Source organism: Calonectris borealis, chromosome 3, assembly GCF_964195595.1.
Source record: "Calonectris borealis chromosome 3, bCalBor7.hap1.2, whole genome shotgun sequence".
Lineage (NCBI taxonomy): Eukaryota > Metazoa > Chordata > Aves > Procellariiformes > Procellariidae > Calonectris > Calonectris borealis.
In genome coordinates, this window is record NC_134314.1 from 23,409,481 (window position 1) to 23,429,928 (window position 20,448).

The window sequence follows — 20,448 nt, forward strand, 5'->3', positions numbered from 1 at the left end:
TTACCTAATGCAGATATTCCATGAAAGTGAGAAAACTCTAGCTTTTGTCTTGGTTTATAGGGCATAGATTAAAAACCAAATACAACTGGTGTGATATAAATTAGTCTAAGGTCAGTGGATGTGTTTTCACCTTTGGAGTTCACACTGAACATCTCGATAAAATCCATACATCAGACTGTAAAAGGGGGCAGTTCTCCCAGTAGTCTGAGGGCTAGAAAAAGTGTGTCAAATACATCTGTAAATGAGTGATTTTAAAAACAAGCCCTGTGAATTTCTATTTTTGTGTTATTTTATTCTTTTTTCCAGGTTGGTCTAAGTAACAGGAGAATAGATTTATTGGTGTAGTCAATTGCTTTGTCGTGATGATGATTATTCACAAACTTCCTTTTTGTTACTGGGTCACCCCAAATCGTAATGAACTGAACCTCTTGAGACCATACTATAAGCTATCCATGTTAAAAGTTATATGGGTACCTCAGGGAGAGAAATATTTCAGGCCTGGTACTCAGACTGTTTGTGGTGGTGTTCTGCACACTTGTTTTCTTTAGCAGCAACCAAGAAGCTCCCACTTTCTCATACATTTAAACCTTTATACTTGCTGCTTGCTGCCATTTGCCACCCCAAAGTCGTGCTAGTATAGCCATTTATGATGCTGCATGATGATCTGGATGTTAAAGTGATATGGGTTTAAAAATTAGCTTCCAAAAAAATTTTTTTTTAGACATTTACATCATTTACATGGCCTAGGTCCAACACAGTCCCATGAGAAGTGTCATTAGCACATCAGGGTGTACAAAGAACTGCAGTGGGAGTAGAGCAGAAAGGAGGGAGTAACTGGGAGGATAACTTCTTCAGCTAGCTTTGCCACTGGAAAAAACATCGTATACAAATATTCCCTTTGGTATTTTTACGAAGTACAGCCTGCAAAGCCCACATTGTTCTGAGTACCTGCTCTTTTATTTCTTTTTAAGGAACTTCTCTTTCCCCAGAACTTAACTGATTCTCTCATTAACATGGGCAAATCTCCACTCCAGATATATGTATTTAGAGATTTTCAGTTCCAGCGGACTCTGCAGAAGCCAACAAACACAGACTAGCAGCTGTTCTGATTCTGTGCAGAGCTCTCTGCCCGCTGAGCAATCGGGGACCAATAGTAATGAGTTGCACTTGAAGAGCCAGATTTTTTCAAATGCATATGCAGACATCCAGGATCAATCTTCCCTACTGAAGCAGGGAAAGTTCCTCATTGCAGAGAAAAGAAAATGAAGAAATTGCAACCCTCATAGCATTACCATGCAAATTGATTCCAATTTAGACTGACAGCTGTGATATTTTATCATATCCAAGTACAGTTCTCATGTATGTAAAACAGCCTGCACTTCCCTGGAAGTTTTTAATCTAACTCAACGAGCCAGAACTGGAAGCACGTCCTGTGCAGAGACTTCCGCTTGTGTCTGTGTTCTAAAACTACGTGTCAGCTCCGACATTACAGAGAAGTTTAGGTATGGCTAGATTTTCCTTACCGTGACATACTTCTACACAGACAGCTCTGGTTCCTCTACATCTCTGCTGGGTTTTGTGCTTTCCTTCTCATCATGTTTCATTGTTTCTTTTTCCCTCCACTTTACATCTCATTTTTCTTTGAAGAAGCCACCAGTTTTTACTTTTCATGGGCCTCCTCCTTACTCCCAACTTATATCAGCATCGTTCACAAACTAACTTGGTTATCACTAAGCTTTAGATCAAGGCCAGTGGCAAGCCTAGGGAGCAGGAAAGCACATTTTTTTGCACGGTCTTTTTTTATTCTTTTTGTGAATTTGGGATGACTACAGAAAGGAATTTTAATCCAGTAATTAGGAAGGTTCATCCACTGGTAGGTTCATCCAGCTTAAAATCTAGGAGATGTGAATTTAAATTTTTGCTGCACCAGAGACTTTCTGTGTGATCTTTGTTTTTAAGCCCCTTTAAAAATGGTATAGTAGCCATTCCCTAATCACAGAGTTCCTATAATGGAAATTTGTTAAGACTTGAGTGCTCAGTTACTGCAATAAAGAATCTATAGTTGTGTCCAAAGCAATAATACCAGGAATTTTACAACAGGAATATTCTCAGTGCAAAATATTAAAATAAAATACATGTTCTGTAGAATCTGAATACGCCATTCAGAGCATAGATATCCTTCAGGTTGAAGGCTGGTTTATTCACTAGCCCAAGGTTAGGAAACAAATTGAAGAGACCCCATTCTGTCAATGTCTAACTAAATGCTTAGTTTTGAAACTTCTACTTTGAGGGATGCTGTGCTGTCACAGTGTAATCGTTAAGAGCAGGGATACAAGTCCCACTATTAGCTCTGCCATGAACTTTCTCTCTGACCCAGGAAATGTAATTTGTTAATCGCTGCACACTTCAATTACTCTATCTGCAAAACTGAGGAAGGATATTTAACTTTTCTCACGGCAGTGTAAGAAGCATCACTAAATAATGATTGGATAAAAATAATCATTAGGTTCAGAAACTGAGAAAGGTAGAGAAACGTGTCAGAATCCCTAGCCAGGAGAGTTTACTGCCTTGCTCCAGAATATCTGGAAATGAGAATTCAAGGGATTATGAAGGTGATTATGCAGCAGTAGATTTCCCTGAGGTGCACAAGTGAACAGATTAACAAAAAACCCCAGGCCCTTCACAGGATCTCTGTGTTTATAGCATTACAACACATGATATTAAAAGACATTTCTCCTGAGTGATGTCAGCTATATATTTTTAAATTATTTTTAAAGCAAAGCTGCGAAATTATAGTCCTTCAGTGATCTTATATATGAATGCATAAATATACCCCAGAATAATAAAAATTATTTTTCTATGTTTATATATTAATATTATAAATTTATAATATATATATGGTTTTTACTCTGCTACCTAGTTATATGAGGATTCACTGTACGCAACCACTTTTTTATCTACTGGTCTCCTTCTTGTTATTTTTTTCCTTCAACACTTGTATAAAATATTGCTACTTCTGTTTTCCACTGAAGAGTTTTGGTATACAGAGTCCAAACTGGAAGACCATGGCAGTGTCTTAGGCCTGTGCTTGCTTTTCTGTGTTGTTTCTGGGCTTCCATTTTGTCTTCCACAGTAATTACTGAGCTGCTTTTTCCTTAAAACTGAAACTCTGAAGAGCGAGCAAAGGAAATTTCTTTCTAAGAAGTGAGCTTCTACCAAAATTCACAGATGCCTGAAAACAGGAAATGAGAACAGAGGTTTTGAAGGCGTCTGCACATTATATGCTTAAGTCATGTTCTAGGGTTGAAAGCAGGTATTTCTTTAACTTGGTTAATCTCCAAGCTTGGCCTCTGGCTCCTCTCTTAGGGTTTCGCATTCCCTGCTCCTCCACAGACAGTCTGTGCAGCTGGGGGATCTCCGTGCTGCTGTCAGTTAGAGGTGGTTCAGTCAACGTGCCTTGTTCCAGCATGGGTGGTCATCTAGTCCTAAAGTGGACAGTTTCAGAGAACTCAATTAGTAGAAATAAAGCTGTATAAAGTAGTGATTATTTTTCTCATCTAAAGCTCAGGTCAGATTTACATCACTCCTGCTACAATGGAGGTGGTGGGAACGTGCAGAGAGAAGGGAGAGGGGAAGAGTGGGAAGATCCTTTGGGCTCCAGCTCGTTGTTAAATCAGCTTAGCTGTAATGTGAACCAGACGGCCAACTAGCACCACAGGAGCAGAGAGCAGCCGTTTGTAACTGTACTCTAATAACATTTATCAGATTCTTGTGAATGATTAGCAACAGTTTTTATGTATGGGCCTTTAATTTCTGTTCTGAATGCAGACAAATTGTGCCACAAATGCATTTCTGGGCACAAAACACTTCTGTCATCTCACTCCGCAGGCAGAATAGCCCAAGCAGATCACACATGCAGTAAAGCGCACTTTTGTATAGGTTTAGCTATAGCAGCTGCTACTGCTTTCCATGTTGTTTTAATTTTAATATAAAATATGTTAAGAAAAAGATAAATGAGTTGTGAGATCTCTTCTGTCTTCATCAACTGTTTTGGTTAATTAGGTTCAACTCATATACAGTGCAATGACTGATTAATTTTACTCTGATATGAGTACTAGTGAGGACCCAAGATTTTCAACAGAAAAAATGGATATGAACTAGATAGCTGTACTAAATGATGAATACAAAAGTGTTGCTTACAGTTTCCAGGACTGAAATACCTGTGAATGCTAGTTAAAGAAAAGTAACTCCTACAATAAAGCCAAAAGAGGGCCAAGAGCATAGCACTCACCATCAGTGAGGTTCTGGATCACAGTGCTACATGTCACTGATTAATATTCCTCCCTCAGCCATTCAACAGCCTGTGAAGTGGCAAGCAATCAAGGTAAACATACCACAAGGTACAGTGAATGAGTCAGCACTAAAGGAGAAAATAGCATGTTGTTCTAAAAATGGCTTCAGCCCACTCCTGTCTTCCTAGTGCATTTAAGTACTAGCGTCATCCGTTACAGCACTGGCACTGTTAAGCATGTGGGTAATAATGTCAGTTGTGTTCTCTACAGAGTGAAAGAAAAGCACAAGAGTCAGTCTCTTAAAAAAGAAAAAGAAAAAAGCAGCAGTTTCACCGAGGCTCTTTGCTGGTTTAAGTTATGCCTACATGGAGAAGAGCTTTGAGGACAAGCTAATGGATAAATAGGCATTAAGCTCTCAGTTACATTTTCCAGGAACTCTTCTGGGGACAGGACAGATACCCACAAACGAGACCGTTGCCCTCGAGAGGCATGCTACTGCTTTGCACTCTCCCCCTGGTTTGCAAGGATGGATGGATTTGCACTCAATGCACCTTTCTCAGCAGTTCATCTGTGTGAAACTTGATTGTATCTGTTTGCTTGACGTAAACCCATATGTGAACTACAGAAACTACATCCAATACTCTACCAACTGATGCATACTGGGGAGTCAGCCAGGGCTAGCGGAGTTTTGATACTAGCATCCAAATCACTATCACCCACACTGCCTTCACAATGATTTATGACCAGCCACTGCTCCAGAATTAACTGGGTTGTTTCCACAGCAGGAAAAGCTAGTGTAGCTAGTAGGGTAGCAGGGTAGTCTGCATCCTAAATCAGCATGGACACGTGCTGTACCATTTTGATTTCTACAGCTCATTACAGTCCCACAAGGATGTCTCAGCTAGCCCTGTGCCCTCCCAGTCAGGAGTGGAGATGTGCAAGAGAGATCTGTAATGCCCACACAATAAGGGAAATGATGGGACAGTTAATGCCCTGCAGTCTGTTCGCAGTGTTAATGTCAGCCTGCAACATCTGGTGCAGCACCTGGGGCCACTCTGTGGAGTTATTCCCCAGGTCAGTAAAGGTGTAGCCCTCCCATACAGAGCAGCAAGCTCAACCACTCGTACTCGTTCCTTATAATGTTCTCTCTACCCATCATGCCTCTGAAGTATTGCACTTACAATTTTAAGAACATTAAATAAAAAGGATTTAATAAAGCTGGCACTTCCCTGTATTTACAAAATGCTGATGGTTTTGTGCGTCGCAAAAAACAGAATTCTTCTTAAACATCCCTTCCAAGGGGAAAAAAAGAAAAAGAAACAGAAAATAAATACATTCAATCAATAATGGTGTAAAGCTCTGACCAAACAGTTGTCTCAAATTACTGGTGTCTTGAATTACTCTGTTAATCAGTGATAGAACAGCGCACAGCTTCCATGCCCGTGTGCTAGGACACTCATATTGCCTGAAATGAATTGCTGAAGTTTTTTTCCAAACAAGTGGAAAGATTTCAGAGTCAGTATTTTATTAAAGCTGCCAAAACGAGTCCCTATTACTGTAGAAATGTCAAAGCTAGGAGTAGAAAAGGGAGGCCGTGATCCCACTGCCCTTTAATCAGGGGGAGTTGTCCTTCTTTATAACGTTAGTACAGTGTGTTGCCAAATTGTTTTTCAACGTTCACCTCACCGAAGCTGAAGGCTGACCTTTGCAGTAGTTACCCAAAGGTGTCGCTGGGTCTGAAGAAGTTTTCAGCCAGGAGTAACTTATTATTTTATACACTCAGGCCAGTTGTATCTGTCAAACGAGACTGCCAGGGACAGGCACTGGGGGCTGTACTGACGGCACACTCTCCTGTGCTGCAGGCTGCCTGCCGGGGCAGAGCCGGCTCCTCTCCTGAGCAGTCTATACCATTTTTTCCTGCAAAGAGGTGACTGTAAAAAACAGTGAAGCATTCATAAATATTGCTTTGATTTTTGTTTTCCAACTGGTTTCGGCCATCTTACAGTGCTGTACTTAAAGGTTATTTTTTAAAGGGGAGTTGCACATGTGTTTAAATGGCTGAATGTTTATATGATTAAGGTCCCTGGTACTTCTGGTAGCGGATCTTTTCAAAGTGTGCAGATAGTTAAGTGTTACCTAGTGGCTAGACAGGAAAAAACTACTTATTTCACTCTGTAAGCTAAATAACTGGAGTCATCTGGAGTTAACTGTTCAAAACTGTCAATCATTAGTTAAAATGAGAAAAATGGATGAGCAGCAAATATATCTATTTTATACAGCCTTTAAAGTTATTTATGTTTTAAAGACACGCACTGTTTTTTTTCAGTAGTAGCCCTATAACAAATAGAAAAAAAAGTGATATCATTTCCTGCTGAGATTAAATAAGACACTGTTTACTACAGGGCTTCTTTTGGGTCAGCCCTGGGTATGCTGCTTTTTAGGTTCTCTAGCCTTATAACAGCTGTGCAATGTTGGAGCCCTTGCTACACCTGCAGTCTCTGTGGTTTTGGAGGTGCTGTGCATTGTAAGTGTGTTGGGAGCACCTCTCTCTTTCTTCCTTCAAGGGTATTTTTGTCTCCTACTCTATACTTCTGTGACCACGAATGGTCTGCGGGGTCTTGCCCCACTCACACAGGTGACAACTCTGAATTTCCCTTAGTGTCTGCAGTGGTAAAGGCAAAGATATTTCCATAGGGACCTACAGGTGATTTTGGCTGATGGTCATGCAATGTTGAGAGTCTGGGCTGAAGGGGCTGATGGTACTTTGGTCTCCCATTTCCGAAGGTGGCTAGAATCGGACAGAGTGGTGAGGCACTGCATGGCCTGCGCTGTGCGCACAGGGCGCCAGCTGCCTGCGGGAGCCTTGGACGTGGTGCAGCGAGGCCACAGGGGTGCGGGTGACCCCTCGTCAGCAGCACGTGCCTCGCACTCAGGGAGTCTGGTCTCCAACAACTTCATCAGTCAAAAAACCAGGCTGTTTTTCTTCACCCTGCTGTGCAGATAGCTGGGCTCCATCCACCCTGCAGATGTGGTTCAGGCAATTCAGCCTATCTCTCCCAAAAATATCTGCCAGGGAAACTTGCAGTTAGCTTCAGCTGCTGATATCGTGGTCCCCTGGGCCTTGTCTGCTGCCCTGTCAGTCAGGCAGCCCAGCTGGCAGGTATATTCCTGGCTGCCATTTACCTGTAGTGAGTGACAAGCTGCAATCCAGTTTAGGTCTTTAGCCTTTTGATGCTTGGTGTTAGCAGAATTTGCATTGTAATTAAATTAATTCAATTTATAGAGAAAGATGTAAAGGAAAATGCAGCTATAAGCTGGCCCAAAAAGGCAAAGAGATAGAAAAACAAACTGGCAAAAGGCGGACTATGGCAAAATAGTTGGCAGAAATGCTGCATTTTGTGGCAAGCATGAGAAGTTCCAAGTTTTGGTCTTTGATGCTTCTGTGGACCTCCATTATTAAAATAATCGCTAACTTATGCTACATCTATGCTGTCAAACTGCATAGTGTCAGGAAAGGTTCCTTGGTACTACATCCTGATCCTCTATACGGTTATGTGGCTCAGCCTGTCTTGGGAATTGTTTTCATCCAAGCCAGCCAGTATTTCCCTAAACTTCCTGGGTATAGTTCAGGACTTAGGACAGGCCAGGGGCCGTTCCTGGTAGTCACACTGGTTTGGAGGCAAAGATTGCTCAACAGCATGGGTGTGGAGTGCTGCAGGCCAGCTGACCTCCAGGCAGGACAGTGGGTCTTCATTTACTAGCCGTAGGCACAGCCTTAGGGTAATCACCGTACCATTTTCATCCTTCTCTCTCGCTAGTACTGATGACTGTGCAGCAGCACAGCGAGTTGGAGCAACTCACCAGTTCAGCTGAAAACTTATCTTTACTTATTTTTGTTATTGTTGTCAAGGCAATTTTCCAGGCAGCACTCTAAGTCGCTTTACCATTACTAGCATTTCTTGAAAAGCTGAATATTGCTTAAGGAAAACCTGCCCCACTTAAGTTGAGAGTAGTATAATTTTAAAGCGGCTTAAGCTGACCACGAAGCAGCATCCTGGGTCACTTACCAAAGGAAATATGCAGCCAGCTGGAACCCAGGTCTCTTGATTGAATCACTACAGTTTTTGTGTCTTAGATTGAGAGGCTATATATATCTAGGTTCTCATTTAAGCACAGGCCAAGCCCTCCCTTCAGTCCAAGCTCATCTCATATCAAAGTTCTGGCACAAGATCTCAGTGAGCTCCAGGATTAGCAAGCAAAAATCACTTACAGTGTGGACAAGTCCACCACTGCCATCTGACTGCACCTTGCTCCACCATGTCAAAACAGCAGAGTCCAGAGGGTCCCAGAGGGACCTAGCAACGTAGCAGAGGCTTTGCAGGTGCCTGAACTGCAAGGGTCTTTGCCAGTAGCACGAGCACAGCGGATCATGAAATGGGCAGCTGGCCCACATTCATCCAAACAGTATAAACAAAGCCACAGAGTCCTTACAACTCTACAGTATTTAACCATCCTCAGATTACAATTCACATTGTTGCTGGAGAACCAGCTAGGAAACATAGGGCTGGTTCTTTTTGTTTGAGCTCATCACTGTTGAGATGAGAGTTATAAAGTATTATTTAAATGAAAAGAACACTCTTCTGTAGAAAATGCAGAAGTGGTGACTAAGCAATCCCGACCACACTGGACGGAAGTCTTCTTTCCATCAAGGATCAGTTAGTGCAGCTTTGCTTGGAACTACACATGAAAAACTAAAATCAGGCAGTAAATAATGCTGGTACTGGTTTGCCTATTCGAACATCTCCCAGCTGGAATATTATGTTTGTGTCCTATGATCTGCATGGCTGTCCAGTCCATTCCCCACTCCCAAATTCACAAATTCAAGTTGTTTTCAACCCAGTGTAAAGGATGTATTGTTTGGGATCTATGTGGTTTTCTTCCCCTTCCTGTGATATTATGGCTGTTCATAGCAAAGCCTGGAGAGAAAGGCTGGCAAGGTAAAGATGCCTCTTGCTTTCCAAGATTAGCTCCTGCCTTGATGGATAGTGTCAACGGACTTTCAGGGAATGCTGCAAGAACTCTCTGTGCTTCTGAGCTGTCAAGGAGTGCAGGGAGTGGGGGGTGGCATGTGAAAATTGAAGCTAATTACAAGGATTGTCATTGTTAGTGGTGAGGAGGAGTCCTTGGCATATTTTGTAGAAAGTTTTGAATGGCTTCATTGTATAATTCATGTTCTTTGAACAATGAATCAGCATATTAAAAAAAAACCAAAGAAAAAACTAGTTAAAAATGTGCACTGAGAATGGTGTTGAGGTGTAGACACAAGGTTAGCTACTAAGGAAACAAAGTTTTATTTTCAGATACTGCACTCTTCTCTTTTGCACTCTCCTGCAAAAAACTAGACCAATAAGGTCTAGAGTCCACAGCCAGTAAATAGGGGAATATCATTAGTGTCATTAGCTTCAGAAGAAAATTCTAGTAATTGGTCAGTGTTCCTTCTTCAGCAAAGTTTTTGAAAACACAGGAGGTCCAGCTCCCACCTTCCATTGTAATATCAAGGAAACTTTCTACCATGCTAAAAAGCATTTCTGTCTGCCTTGCAAGATTGTCATCTACTTTCATCTACTTGCAGCTGTGCACAAAGGCTGTTTTTCTGAGGCTCCTTGAAGAAGGCGTGATTTAAGAGAAAGTCTCTTACCTACATTTCAGATTTGTCCTCCTTTTTTTTTTTTTTTTTGGGGTCATCTTGACCAGGCTGAGAAAGCATAAAATTACAAAAATTACATGTCTACTACATAGTGTTTCATATCTTATCCTTCTTCATATCATCCATAGTCTAATTTCATGCACAGACAGCTTCTGCTTCCAGTAAAATGTGAAATTTATATTACTAAAATAAGATTTAGGTCATAATGAATATTTCAGTGCATTTTACATCTGCATGCTAATTAAATTTCACAGGATTCCTGTGAGGTAGGTAATCCTCATTTTAACCTTTGAGAATGAGAAATATGAAGAAGTGATAGTCAGCTCCCTCAGCGGAAGCCATATATTTAGAAGTGTTTCATTTTAGATAGTAAAGTGATATGCCAGATTTTAAGCAGATCAGCAGTTTAGTGGTGGAACACCTTTAAAATTCTGGGAGCTGGGAGCAAATGCCATAGAAGTGGGTGGAACAACAGGAGTAGATCTGTTTTGAAATGCCAGTGGCTGTTGGCAGTTTGACTTCTTTAGCTAAATCCTAAACTGAAATAAAAAACTTGAATTAACAGTGGTCAAAGTCCAGAAGAATTAATATTTCATTGGCTTTTCCAGTTTTGACATCAGTATTTCTTAGATACGAGGTTGGGTATTCACACTGCTAGCACTAGTTTCTAAATGGGAGCCTAGATACCCTATCTCTGATTACATATGAGGAGAAACTTTTTCCCCCTGGGTGTGGTCAAACACTGGAACAGGTTGCCTAGAGAGGTTGTGGAGTCTCCATCTTTGGAAACATTCAAAACCCAGCTGCACACAGTCCTGGGCAACTTGCTGTACCTGACCATGCTTTGAGCAGGAGGCTGGACTAGAGACCTCCAGAGTCCCTTCCAACCTCAGTGATTCCATGATTCCTAGTTTGTTCCGGAGGTTTGGTGAATTCATCCCTGTTTTCCCTGAGAACATGCTGTTGCTTACACACAGAATCTGTGCAATCTGAGAATCAGGGGACAGACTTACTGCCAAAGTCCAGTCAGGGGTCCAAAATCCTTTTCTTCTGACAGGTCTAATCTGAGCACAACCAAGACACCCAACAGGAAGGACTTCTAACAAAATACAAGGATAGTGACTTTTCTTCTGAAACAAGGAAATTCGTTTTCATAGTATTCTAGAATACCCACTGTGAAGATGTGAGTTCAGTTTCTTCCTTAGCCTGTATGAGGTCAAACCCCCATCTTCTCAATTCCCCAAATTGCATTCCAAGCAGCAGGCTGTAAGGCAGTTTGGAGCAAAGGCACTTCTTTCTTTGTTAAAATGCTCCACAAGTTTTATTCAAACACCCTTTCGCATAAAATTCATGCAAGTGTTCGGCCAGGGACTATAACTAAGCTCCCTCATTCCAGGTAAGTAACTGGATCACGAGGCTGCAACACACCCTTTCTTGTACATGAAGTCCTGCTCTTCTAATCAGCCCTCCCCTGGGCAATCTGTGAGTGCTTCATGAAAAGACCATGAGTTACAAATAGAGGAGGAGAGTATGCCAGTTTATTTATCAGCCCTAAGTCTTCTCCTTCCCGAGCACTCCAACCATTATTGATTAGAAGGTGAGCAGTAACGTCTCCCACTTCCACAGCCATTTCATCATGGAAGGAAAGAATAAGGCTGTTCAGTTCTTTGGAAAAAACATCTGAATTTGTTCTTCAGAAGATGGTTTTAGGCTGTGAATGGGAAATGACAAAAGGGCCTTTCTGCTGCCTGTAATGAGATACAACAAACCCAAGAAAGGAGAAGCATTTGAGATTTTTCTTCATGCCTTGCATTTTGGTTGCTAACTAAAGGGACTTTTGGTTCCTTTTGGATGCTACTCTGAAGGAGTAACTCTCCTAAATGACTTTTACGGGGAATTTAGGGTCCTACCTAAGGTTCTGGAGTTCACTTTCAGGATCAGCTCCATAAAATTAGTAAGTTTCAGGTACCAGGTTCTTTAATAAAATTGGCCCTACGTGACTAATGTAAGATATCACACTGAATCAGTAGCAGAACAATTAAAAAATCCCAAATTTCCTGAACCTGGTTGTGCTCCTCAGAGCAACAGTGCATGAAATTTATGAAAGAGACTCATCATTTTCTGTAATAGTTATAAACAAATCAGCAGCCAGTGACAAAATTAAATTAAAAGATCCAGACCTTGTCAGCTCGTTGTTCTTACAAAAGGAAATTCATATGGTAATATGCAGTCTAACTCCTCTGTGGATAGAAAGTGCATATACAAGGATTCATGTTAACATCTAGAACAGGAGGAAGGCCTTTTTAGACATTATAAATATCAGCATTCATCACTATATGCAAGTAGATAATTAGGGTAATTATTCCCAATTAGCAGCTGCAAGCCCCACAGATGGGAATTTCAGGGGCTGGTAACCATTGTAAGAAAGCTTTTCTGCAAGCTGCAGAGCCCTTTTCATGTTTTGGAAAATATTCGTTTAATGACCCTCACACATGCTGTTAAATATTTTTGTTAATATTTCAGAATAAAAATCTTTCCTGCACTAGTATAATACTTCTGCTTTTCTTTAAAGCTATGTTGGGGTCTGAGATGGCCTGGATTTGGAAAGTTTTTTCCAAGTATTTAACCCATCAGCTAACGTAAATGATGAACCAGGCCGAAATGGGATTCAAATTTTGCTTCTATTCTCAGTCCATGAGGGAAAACAATGTCAAGGGCCCTTTCTTTGGCTTTTGAAGACAGCGAAAGGACTCCAGCTCTTTTCCTAGGCTCTGCATGAAACCTTCTGAGAGAACACATTGTCAAACTTCCTTGCCAGGTTCCAGAAGCATTTTCCCTGTGTTCATTGTATGCTGCTCCTTTGAATGGCTCATATTTTAATTGTGAATAATGTTTTTTCAATCATAAAGGCTTCTGTGATAGTCAACAGGTGACTCTGATTAGAAAGGGATTCTTGGTGCGTTTGTGTATACCGTGAGTACATCACAAGCCCAAATGGAGCAGGGCTTCTTCAGTTTTAGCTCATGTGAATTCATTTAACTTATGAATTCAGAAAGTGAAATAAATGTAATCAACAAAAATAGTAACGCACATAACTGTAAGATTTGGCTTCGTGAAGCTCCTTATCACAGTGAAGAAACTTTATTTTTTAGGTACTTTAATGTAAAAAATCAGTCATTTCTATCTTTTAAAGTGAGATTTCAACTTCAATCAACAAATAAGCCTGTGTTTACTCATTTAAATCCAGTCCTTATGTAGTTATTTGAACATGGAATTTCAGACAAAAGGAAGTTGAGAAACTAATCATTTTTTGCATTTAAGTAAGTAAAAAGTTACTGATCAATGTCTTTTTAAACTTTCTATTTAATTATCTTCGAGCTAAAATGAAGGAAAGAAATTTCAAGCCAAAATAATTATTCTATGAAAAAGTTTTAAGTTTTTTGAAAAAAAAATATTAAGACTGAACATAATAATTCAGCTTTAGTGCAGAAAATTGAATAGTATAACTTGCTGTGGGCCCATGTAGATGCCAATAAATGCTTTTTCAGCATTTGGATTTTGTTTTTAGCTATGCTGACATACAAGTAATAAAGAAGATTTAAAAGTGAGACTATGTTTGTATGTTATCAATTAGTTTTTCTTAATATAGCTCTCTAATTCAGATTTTTACAGTTAATAGTATTGCCAGCTGTAAATTAAAAAAAAGCTTAAGAAAATATATTTATTTTGTATGATTTAGGAGTCTGGCTCTTACAACTATCACTACATGTAAATACCTTTTAGGTCTCCTAGAATCTCAAAAATCCTTCCTCCAACATTAATCTCATACATACTAGGTCTTAGAAAAGAAATGAGGATGACGTATCACATTTACAGGCTTCAAGTTTGGGAAGATTTTTCATGCTCCCTTTCCAATCACCATCAAAGCTAAATAATATGAAAAGTTTTTTTCTTTGCATGATCTAACCCGTATTTCATTTAGATTCATGCACTGTCCTATTACTTTGTATAAGAATATAACTCATAATTTTTTTCTCTGATATTTGTCTCTAACATTTTTCTGATCTGTGCGATCTGTTTCATCTCTTCTTATCTGACTTCATCTTCAGTCTCTCTTTTTTCTCTCCTGAGCTTGTTTTTTTTTTAATTTAATATCTCTATCTTTACTTGTTCACCCCCTTTAAAACTTCATTTCCACCTTAATCCTTTTTTGGGACTCAAAGCACCAGGTCTTTTCACCTGGTGTGTAGCTAATTCGTGTATCTTGAAAGGGCAATAAAAGATGACCGGCAAATTGTGTCAGTTATTTAAATCCGATCTCCAAGACTGCTGAAATCAATGGGAGCATTTGCTTCAGCTCCGCAGTGAACTCTGTCTGTAGAAGGTCTCAAATACAATTGACTTGAAAGTCTTTATTAGACATCCTGTCCTGCTTTGCAGAAACTCCTTAATATATGTTTAACTGGAAGTTCAGATTTATAGTATATTGGTAAATAATGCCATTGTACTGTTTAATACATATGAAGTCATTATGTGTGTAAAAGATTTGATGCTGCCAAGTGCATCAGCCCTGGTCCACTGATGCATTCTCTCACATCCTTCTTTTTAACCGTGAGTCATTATAATGGATTTCATAGAGTTGCTTATATCCTTTAAGTAAATGCTTAAGGGTGTTTCTGCATTAGGACCAGAGGACTCAGCACGCTGGAAGATTAAACAAAAAGCAAAGAATCAGCAATACTGGCAGGGACAGGCTTGCTGAGTTTATCCATGAGTCTTAAAACGACACTTAAAACAAGTGATTTCACTTTGGATTGGAAAATCTGCTCCTGCTCAATTCTCTGCCAATTTGTGATACAGAGAGATATCCATCCACCAGCTGTGGAGTATTGACTACCCACCTTACTATTTGAAAAACCACCTCAACTGCGTGAAAGCAGCCTCAACCAAATGTCTTAATAATTAACTGGCTATGGTACAGTCTTTATGAACTATTTTGCAGTTTCTAAATAAGAAAAAAGACAAATTGCCACATTTGATTTCTTTTTCACAGAAGTTAGCCCTAAATCAGAATCCTATCCATTTATGCCAAAATCACAGCTTAGTTTAACTTAAATACTTCATTCACCTTCCTGAAAAGCAGCCAAAGCCCCATATAAGGAGAGTTGGTAAAAGACTCTGAAGTGCTCAGCTTTCAATGAGTTTTAGGTCTGAGACACCTGATCAACTTACTGTTTATCAGCTGAAAATCTGTGTGCAAACTTTTAAGAGGTTCAGCTAAGCTACTTCCTGCAATTTAGACCATGTCTACAAATAGGTATCACAGCTCAGCTCACAAACCATGACTTGATTGTTCCTTAGGTTCCAACACTTATAAACTGAAAATTTGCAACCTTGAAGTTGGAATTCAATTGCCAAATCATTCGGGGACCTTAGAAATTTCTTTCTAAGTGACCTGTTTCTGAAGAATAAAAAATTCATGACTTGTCTTTGTAAATTGAAACTTGAAGGAAGTATTTAAATATATGAAAAAAAAAAAGCACATTTCGCGTGTGTGTTTTATGGTCTCCATTAGGTACCTCAGGATGAATGGGGAGGATACCCAGCTGGTGGGAAAGATGAAGAGATCCCCTGCAGAAGAATGAGAAGTGGGAGCTATATTAAGGCCATGGGAGATGAAGAAAGTGGAGACTCTGATACTAGCCCTAAGACATCACCAAAGTTAACGGTTCGACCAGAGTCGTTATTAAAATCCATTGGACAAAGACCACTGGGAGATCATCAAAAGTAAGTTTCACTATACCATGTTATACACCTTTCTGAAAGTTGCCATGACTTGGGTAATTTTTCTTTGTGTCTTACTGGTAGTGGTCAGTATCCATGAGAAAATATGATACTGTAGTTAAAAAGCTAATTTTCATGTCTGTGTTTTAAATTAGCTACAGTTTCTTGTGATTACTGGATGAAAAACTGCCATCTTCCTCCAACCATGTAACAAACCTCCTACTTCAGAAAGAGTTTGTTATGTTTACTAAAGGAAATATATCTATATTTTTATCAAAATTTTTAAATTCTGAATATTTCTTCTCTAGAATGATTGTTTTATATTATAATTCTTTGTTATTTCATTGCTTTCTCTGAAATAGAAAATACATCTAGTCTATACTAGATATAATAACAAATACATAATTGTATCATATATTTGGCATCTTACACCCTTTTTATCAGTACAATGCTTTATGTATCAACTATACTGTGTTATACTCATTTAAACACATTGCCGAGGGTTTTGTTTGACTGGGGTTTTTTTCATTCATACTACCTACAGTATGGCCTATTAAATAACTAAAGCAAATTTTAAAATGATAGGAAAATATGTAGTTATATATGTTTTCCAATATCTTTATTTTTCTCTGCTTTTTATCCTTTCAATATATCATTTTATAACTAAACTGTAAATATACTTCTGAAGACAAAGATATTTCAAAGTGGTAGCCTGATTTCAAATCTGCAGCTTCTATTAATGAATGTTTCTCACAGCTTAGACAATTGTTATTTTTGCCTGGGAGAAATACATAAAATGAAGAAATTAAGAGTGAAACCTTTGATCAAAGGTTGTTTATTGTTCTGTAGTAATACCATGTATAGAATACCATAGTAATTCACCTTTTCATAAAACAAAATAAACCAAAACAAAAACCTTAGGCAAAAATCCTTTTGGTTTAATTAAATTGAATTATTTAGCTTGCAATCTGGAAGAAAACTATCAACTTTCACTATTACTGAAGAGAACAGTTTACAACTTTATTGTTTTGTATAGCTTGCTCACGCATCTCTGTAGGCTCAATTCAGATGCACAAAGGCATCTGTACCATGAGCTGCTGTAAGATTTCTGAGATACCATGAAACAAGACTGGCAGGTCTCCACTCTCGATTGGCAACTAAAATCCGGGCAGGATACCTTACGGCATCTCAAAGGGTGCCAGAGACCCATGTTTAGGCAACTGAGCCAAATTCTGAATGTGAATCTGAAGGATTTGCTACAATATTAGTTCCAATGATGAAAACATGGCCTATAACATAAGAATTGCTGGCAGACCTGTACCTGGCTAATTTCCAAAGATGAAAAGATGAGCTCTTAATGACAGTGGTTGGAAGCAACATTTGAATTTTTGATATCCTCAGTCATTGTATCTGGGCTGAATTTGGGGTTTGAGGCACACTAGCTACATCGACTGGTTCAGTCCGAATTTGTGAAAGCCCCTGGAAAACAAAAAAAGTGGTTAATTTTCAGCTTGTGAGTACATGTCAGTGGGAGTAGAGGTCCTTCAGGATGAGGAGCCCATAATTTCTCAGCCATGGGAACTGGGGTTGTTTAGTCTGGAGAAGAGGAGGCTGAGGGGAGACCTCATCACGCTCTACAACTACATGAAAGGAGGTTGTAGCGAGGTGGGTGTTGGTCTCTTCTGCCAAGTAACTAGCGATAGGACGAGAGGAAATGGCCTCAAGTTGCACCAACAGAGGTTTAGACTGGACATTAGGAGAAATTTCTTTACTGAAAGAGTGATCAGGCCTTGGAACAGGCTGCCCAGGGAAGTGATTGAGTCACCATCCCCGGAAGTATTTAAAAGACGTGTAGATGACGCGCTTAGGGACATGGTGTAGTGGGCATGGTGGTGTTGGGTTGATGGTTGGACCTGATGATCTTAGAGGTATTTTCCATCCTTAATGATTCTAAATAAAATATATTCTGTTCTGTTCTTTGTCTTTGGCTATGGTTGGGCCTTCCCCAAGTGAATGTAGATAACAGCACAAATTTTCCAGTGAGTGGCAGGTCTCCGTGCCTGCCCTAGACTCCCACAGCCTGTGAACAGATCCAGACAGCATCTCGACATAGGTATTCACACAAAGAATATGTTTCAAAAAAAAAAGTCTTTCTGATCTGTTAAGTCCTGAAGGCAGGTGGTTATTAGTAGGTCAATACCAAATGGTGTGTCTTCTGCCCATTTTCCGTATTGCAAATACACCACTCAAAATATAATTGATTAAAACATGGGTGCGATGCTGATGCAGTATACTGGGGTTGACAGCTATGCCTGTTCTTGGTCCCAAAGGATTTAATGGCATAGTTACCACTAACTGCAGCTGGAAAAGGAGGAAGCTTTTTGTAATACTGTGAAATATTATTAGGGGCTCTGTTGAGAATTTGTCACAAACACTGCACTAGGAATAATTCAGCAGCCAGGCTGCTGCTGACAGATATCTTTTAAATCCTCGTTTTTCCCTTAAACTGAGGGGCAGCACCTTGAATCTGCCAGCCCAACATATACCTTTTTTTCCGGTGAACTTCAGGCAGAAATGAGACAACTATTCTGGTTCTTGTATGTCTGTCTTGCAAAAATCTGCACATTTCAGCAGCCCTTAAGCAGACAGAATATTTTTTGTCTCACAGAAATACAAAGTGCTGATCCTAAACCTGGGTTTTCACTACAAGCCATCTCTTCCCAGTACGTCTCCGACTCCCTGTCACTGTGGTTACCTTTTATGTCTGGCGGATTTCTATGAAGGGTGTAGCAAGGGATGATGGCTATGGAGCCTTCCTTCCTCCTCCGGCTCAGCTCAGTAATTGCCTTTGCATGCTGAGTACCCTTTGTACCGCTGATCAAGCTGCTGAGCCAGAAGCCAAGGTTTTGAACAGCATGTATAGCAGGGCTGAATAGCATTTCTGGCATGTATTATGGGAAATTACATAATTCAAGATGTCAGCTGCATTAGCTGGCTTTTTAGCTTGTTTACCAGGATGGAGGGAGCTAATGCACAGAAATAAAATGGGGCTTATACTCTCTTAGTCCTCTGCTTGGGTGGACAGGATAGCTCAGAACTGGGGTCTGACAGAGCACCAGTACACCTGTAATAAAACCTCAATACTGATAGTTTTGGCAGTATAAAAACATGCATTGGCTGCAAAACATATGTAGGTGGGTTTCATAAGAATAAGCCCAGTTTTCTATCACTATTCTGAATAGGATAAAATGAAAATTAGAAAAGCCTTCACTTAACCTTCAACAGACCTTTGACATGTGTGCATATTTCTCCTCTGAGTTTTACCAGGCATCTTTGCAAGGTGTCTTTTCCCATTTAAATTCTGTTTCTACTTTGACAAAAGTAAGCCCCTATTTTGTTGGTTTGTGTTCCTCAAAGATTCAGCAAACTGAACATTAAAAATTAATAAACAATAAAAATGCGTATTTGTATCTGAATAAATAATTTTATTTAACAACATACAAATAGGTAAATGTAACTGATTTAACAGAAGCATTAAAATTCTGAAATAATTTCTTTTAAGTTACTCTTGGAAAGGAGTAAATTTTACTCCAAGTGGGAATAAAAAAGAAGTGCAGGGTCTGACCACTGCTGTTTTACGCAGATGGCGGAAGCAGGGCATATGCCCAACCGCTGCCATCTGATCACCACCTCTGTCAAACGGCTAGCACAGCCAACATGATCCCCAGCCCGCTTTCAGCCTAGGCCACCCGGCTCTCTTCTAGATAGTGCCCAGGCATGTTTCAGGGACTAACACTGGTGGATGCAGCCACGCTCCCTATAGGATAAGAAAGTTTAACTATACAGGTCAGTTGGCCGAAGGGTCAGGTAGTGGACCTAGCTTATTTCTGAGTATAGCTATAGCCTAAGTGACTCAAATTTTGTTGGATTTTTCAAAAATTAAATGCGCCTAAATATCTAGATTACTGACTGAGGATAAATGCATTTCAATTTTTTCTTTGTGAATGCTGTTTCAAAAGACTAAATAGTACGTTGTACTACTTAGTCCCATAACATCAAGTCGAAGGCCAGTGTAATTTATTATTATTATTAAATTGCATTTCAGTGAAATACAATGCAATAAGGCTTGCTGTAGTGGAGAGAGGATACATAGCTTGAAGCTGCTTCCTTTCCAAATTTTGCTTTCTTGGAACAGTGCCAGCAATCCCATTTATTGTGGAAACTATCTTGACTCCCAGTAGTCCTAGGAGAAAAAAATATTAAACTTTTTTTTTTTTTTTTTTTTAATGATTAAGCATACCAAATCTGTTGGATGTCAGTTTTGGTTTCCTGTGAACAAATATAGGTCTTCTGGAGGTGAAATGCAAGCCCTTTCAATTCAGTCCATTGTTTTCTGCCGTGCTGTGATGCTACTGGGGATGGAGTTAAACTGTGTTGGAAGGTAGTTTGCAGAAGGTAGCTTGTAGAAGGTAGGTGTCGTGCTGCTAGGTATTTTCATTTACAGTAAAGGTCAAAACAGCTGAACAGTTTATGGAACTGGTAGCTGAAACAAAGGGAATGTCTGTCCTAAATAAGTTTTGTGCAATTCTGGAGGAGAGACTGACCCACATGATTTGTAAGTGTATCCTTCCAACTTAGTAAATGTCATTTCTCCGTATTTGTGGC

The 20,448-nt window shown here is 39.7% G+C and overlaps 1 protein-coding gene across 1 annotated transcript in view; it reads left to right on the forward strand.

Annotated features, from left to right (window-relative positions):
• Positions 1–20,448, forward strand: part of DLGAP2 (DLG associated protein 2) — a 102,232-nt gene that overhangs the window by 15,284 nt on the left and 66,500 nt on the right. Inside the window, exon 3 of the mRNA XM_075145177.1 lies at positions 15,575–15,786. Coding sequence (XP_075001278.1) covers positions 15,575–15,786 — 212 coding nt within the window. The remainder of the gene's footprint in view (positions 1–15,574; positions 15,787–20,448) is intronic.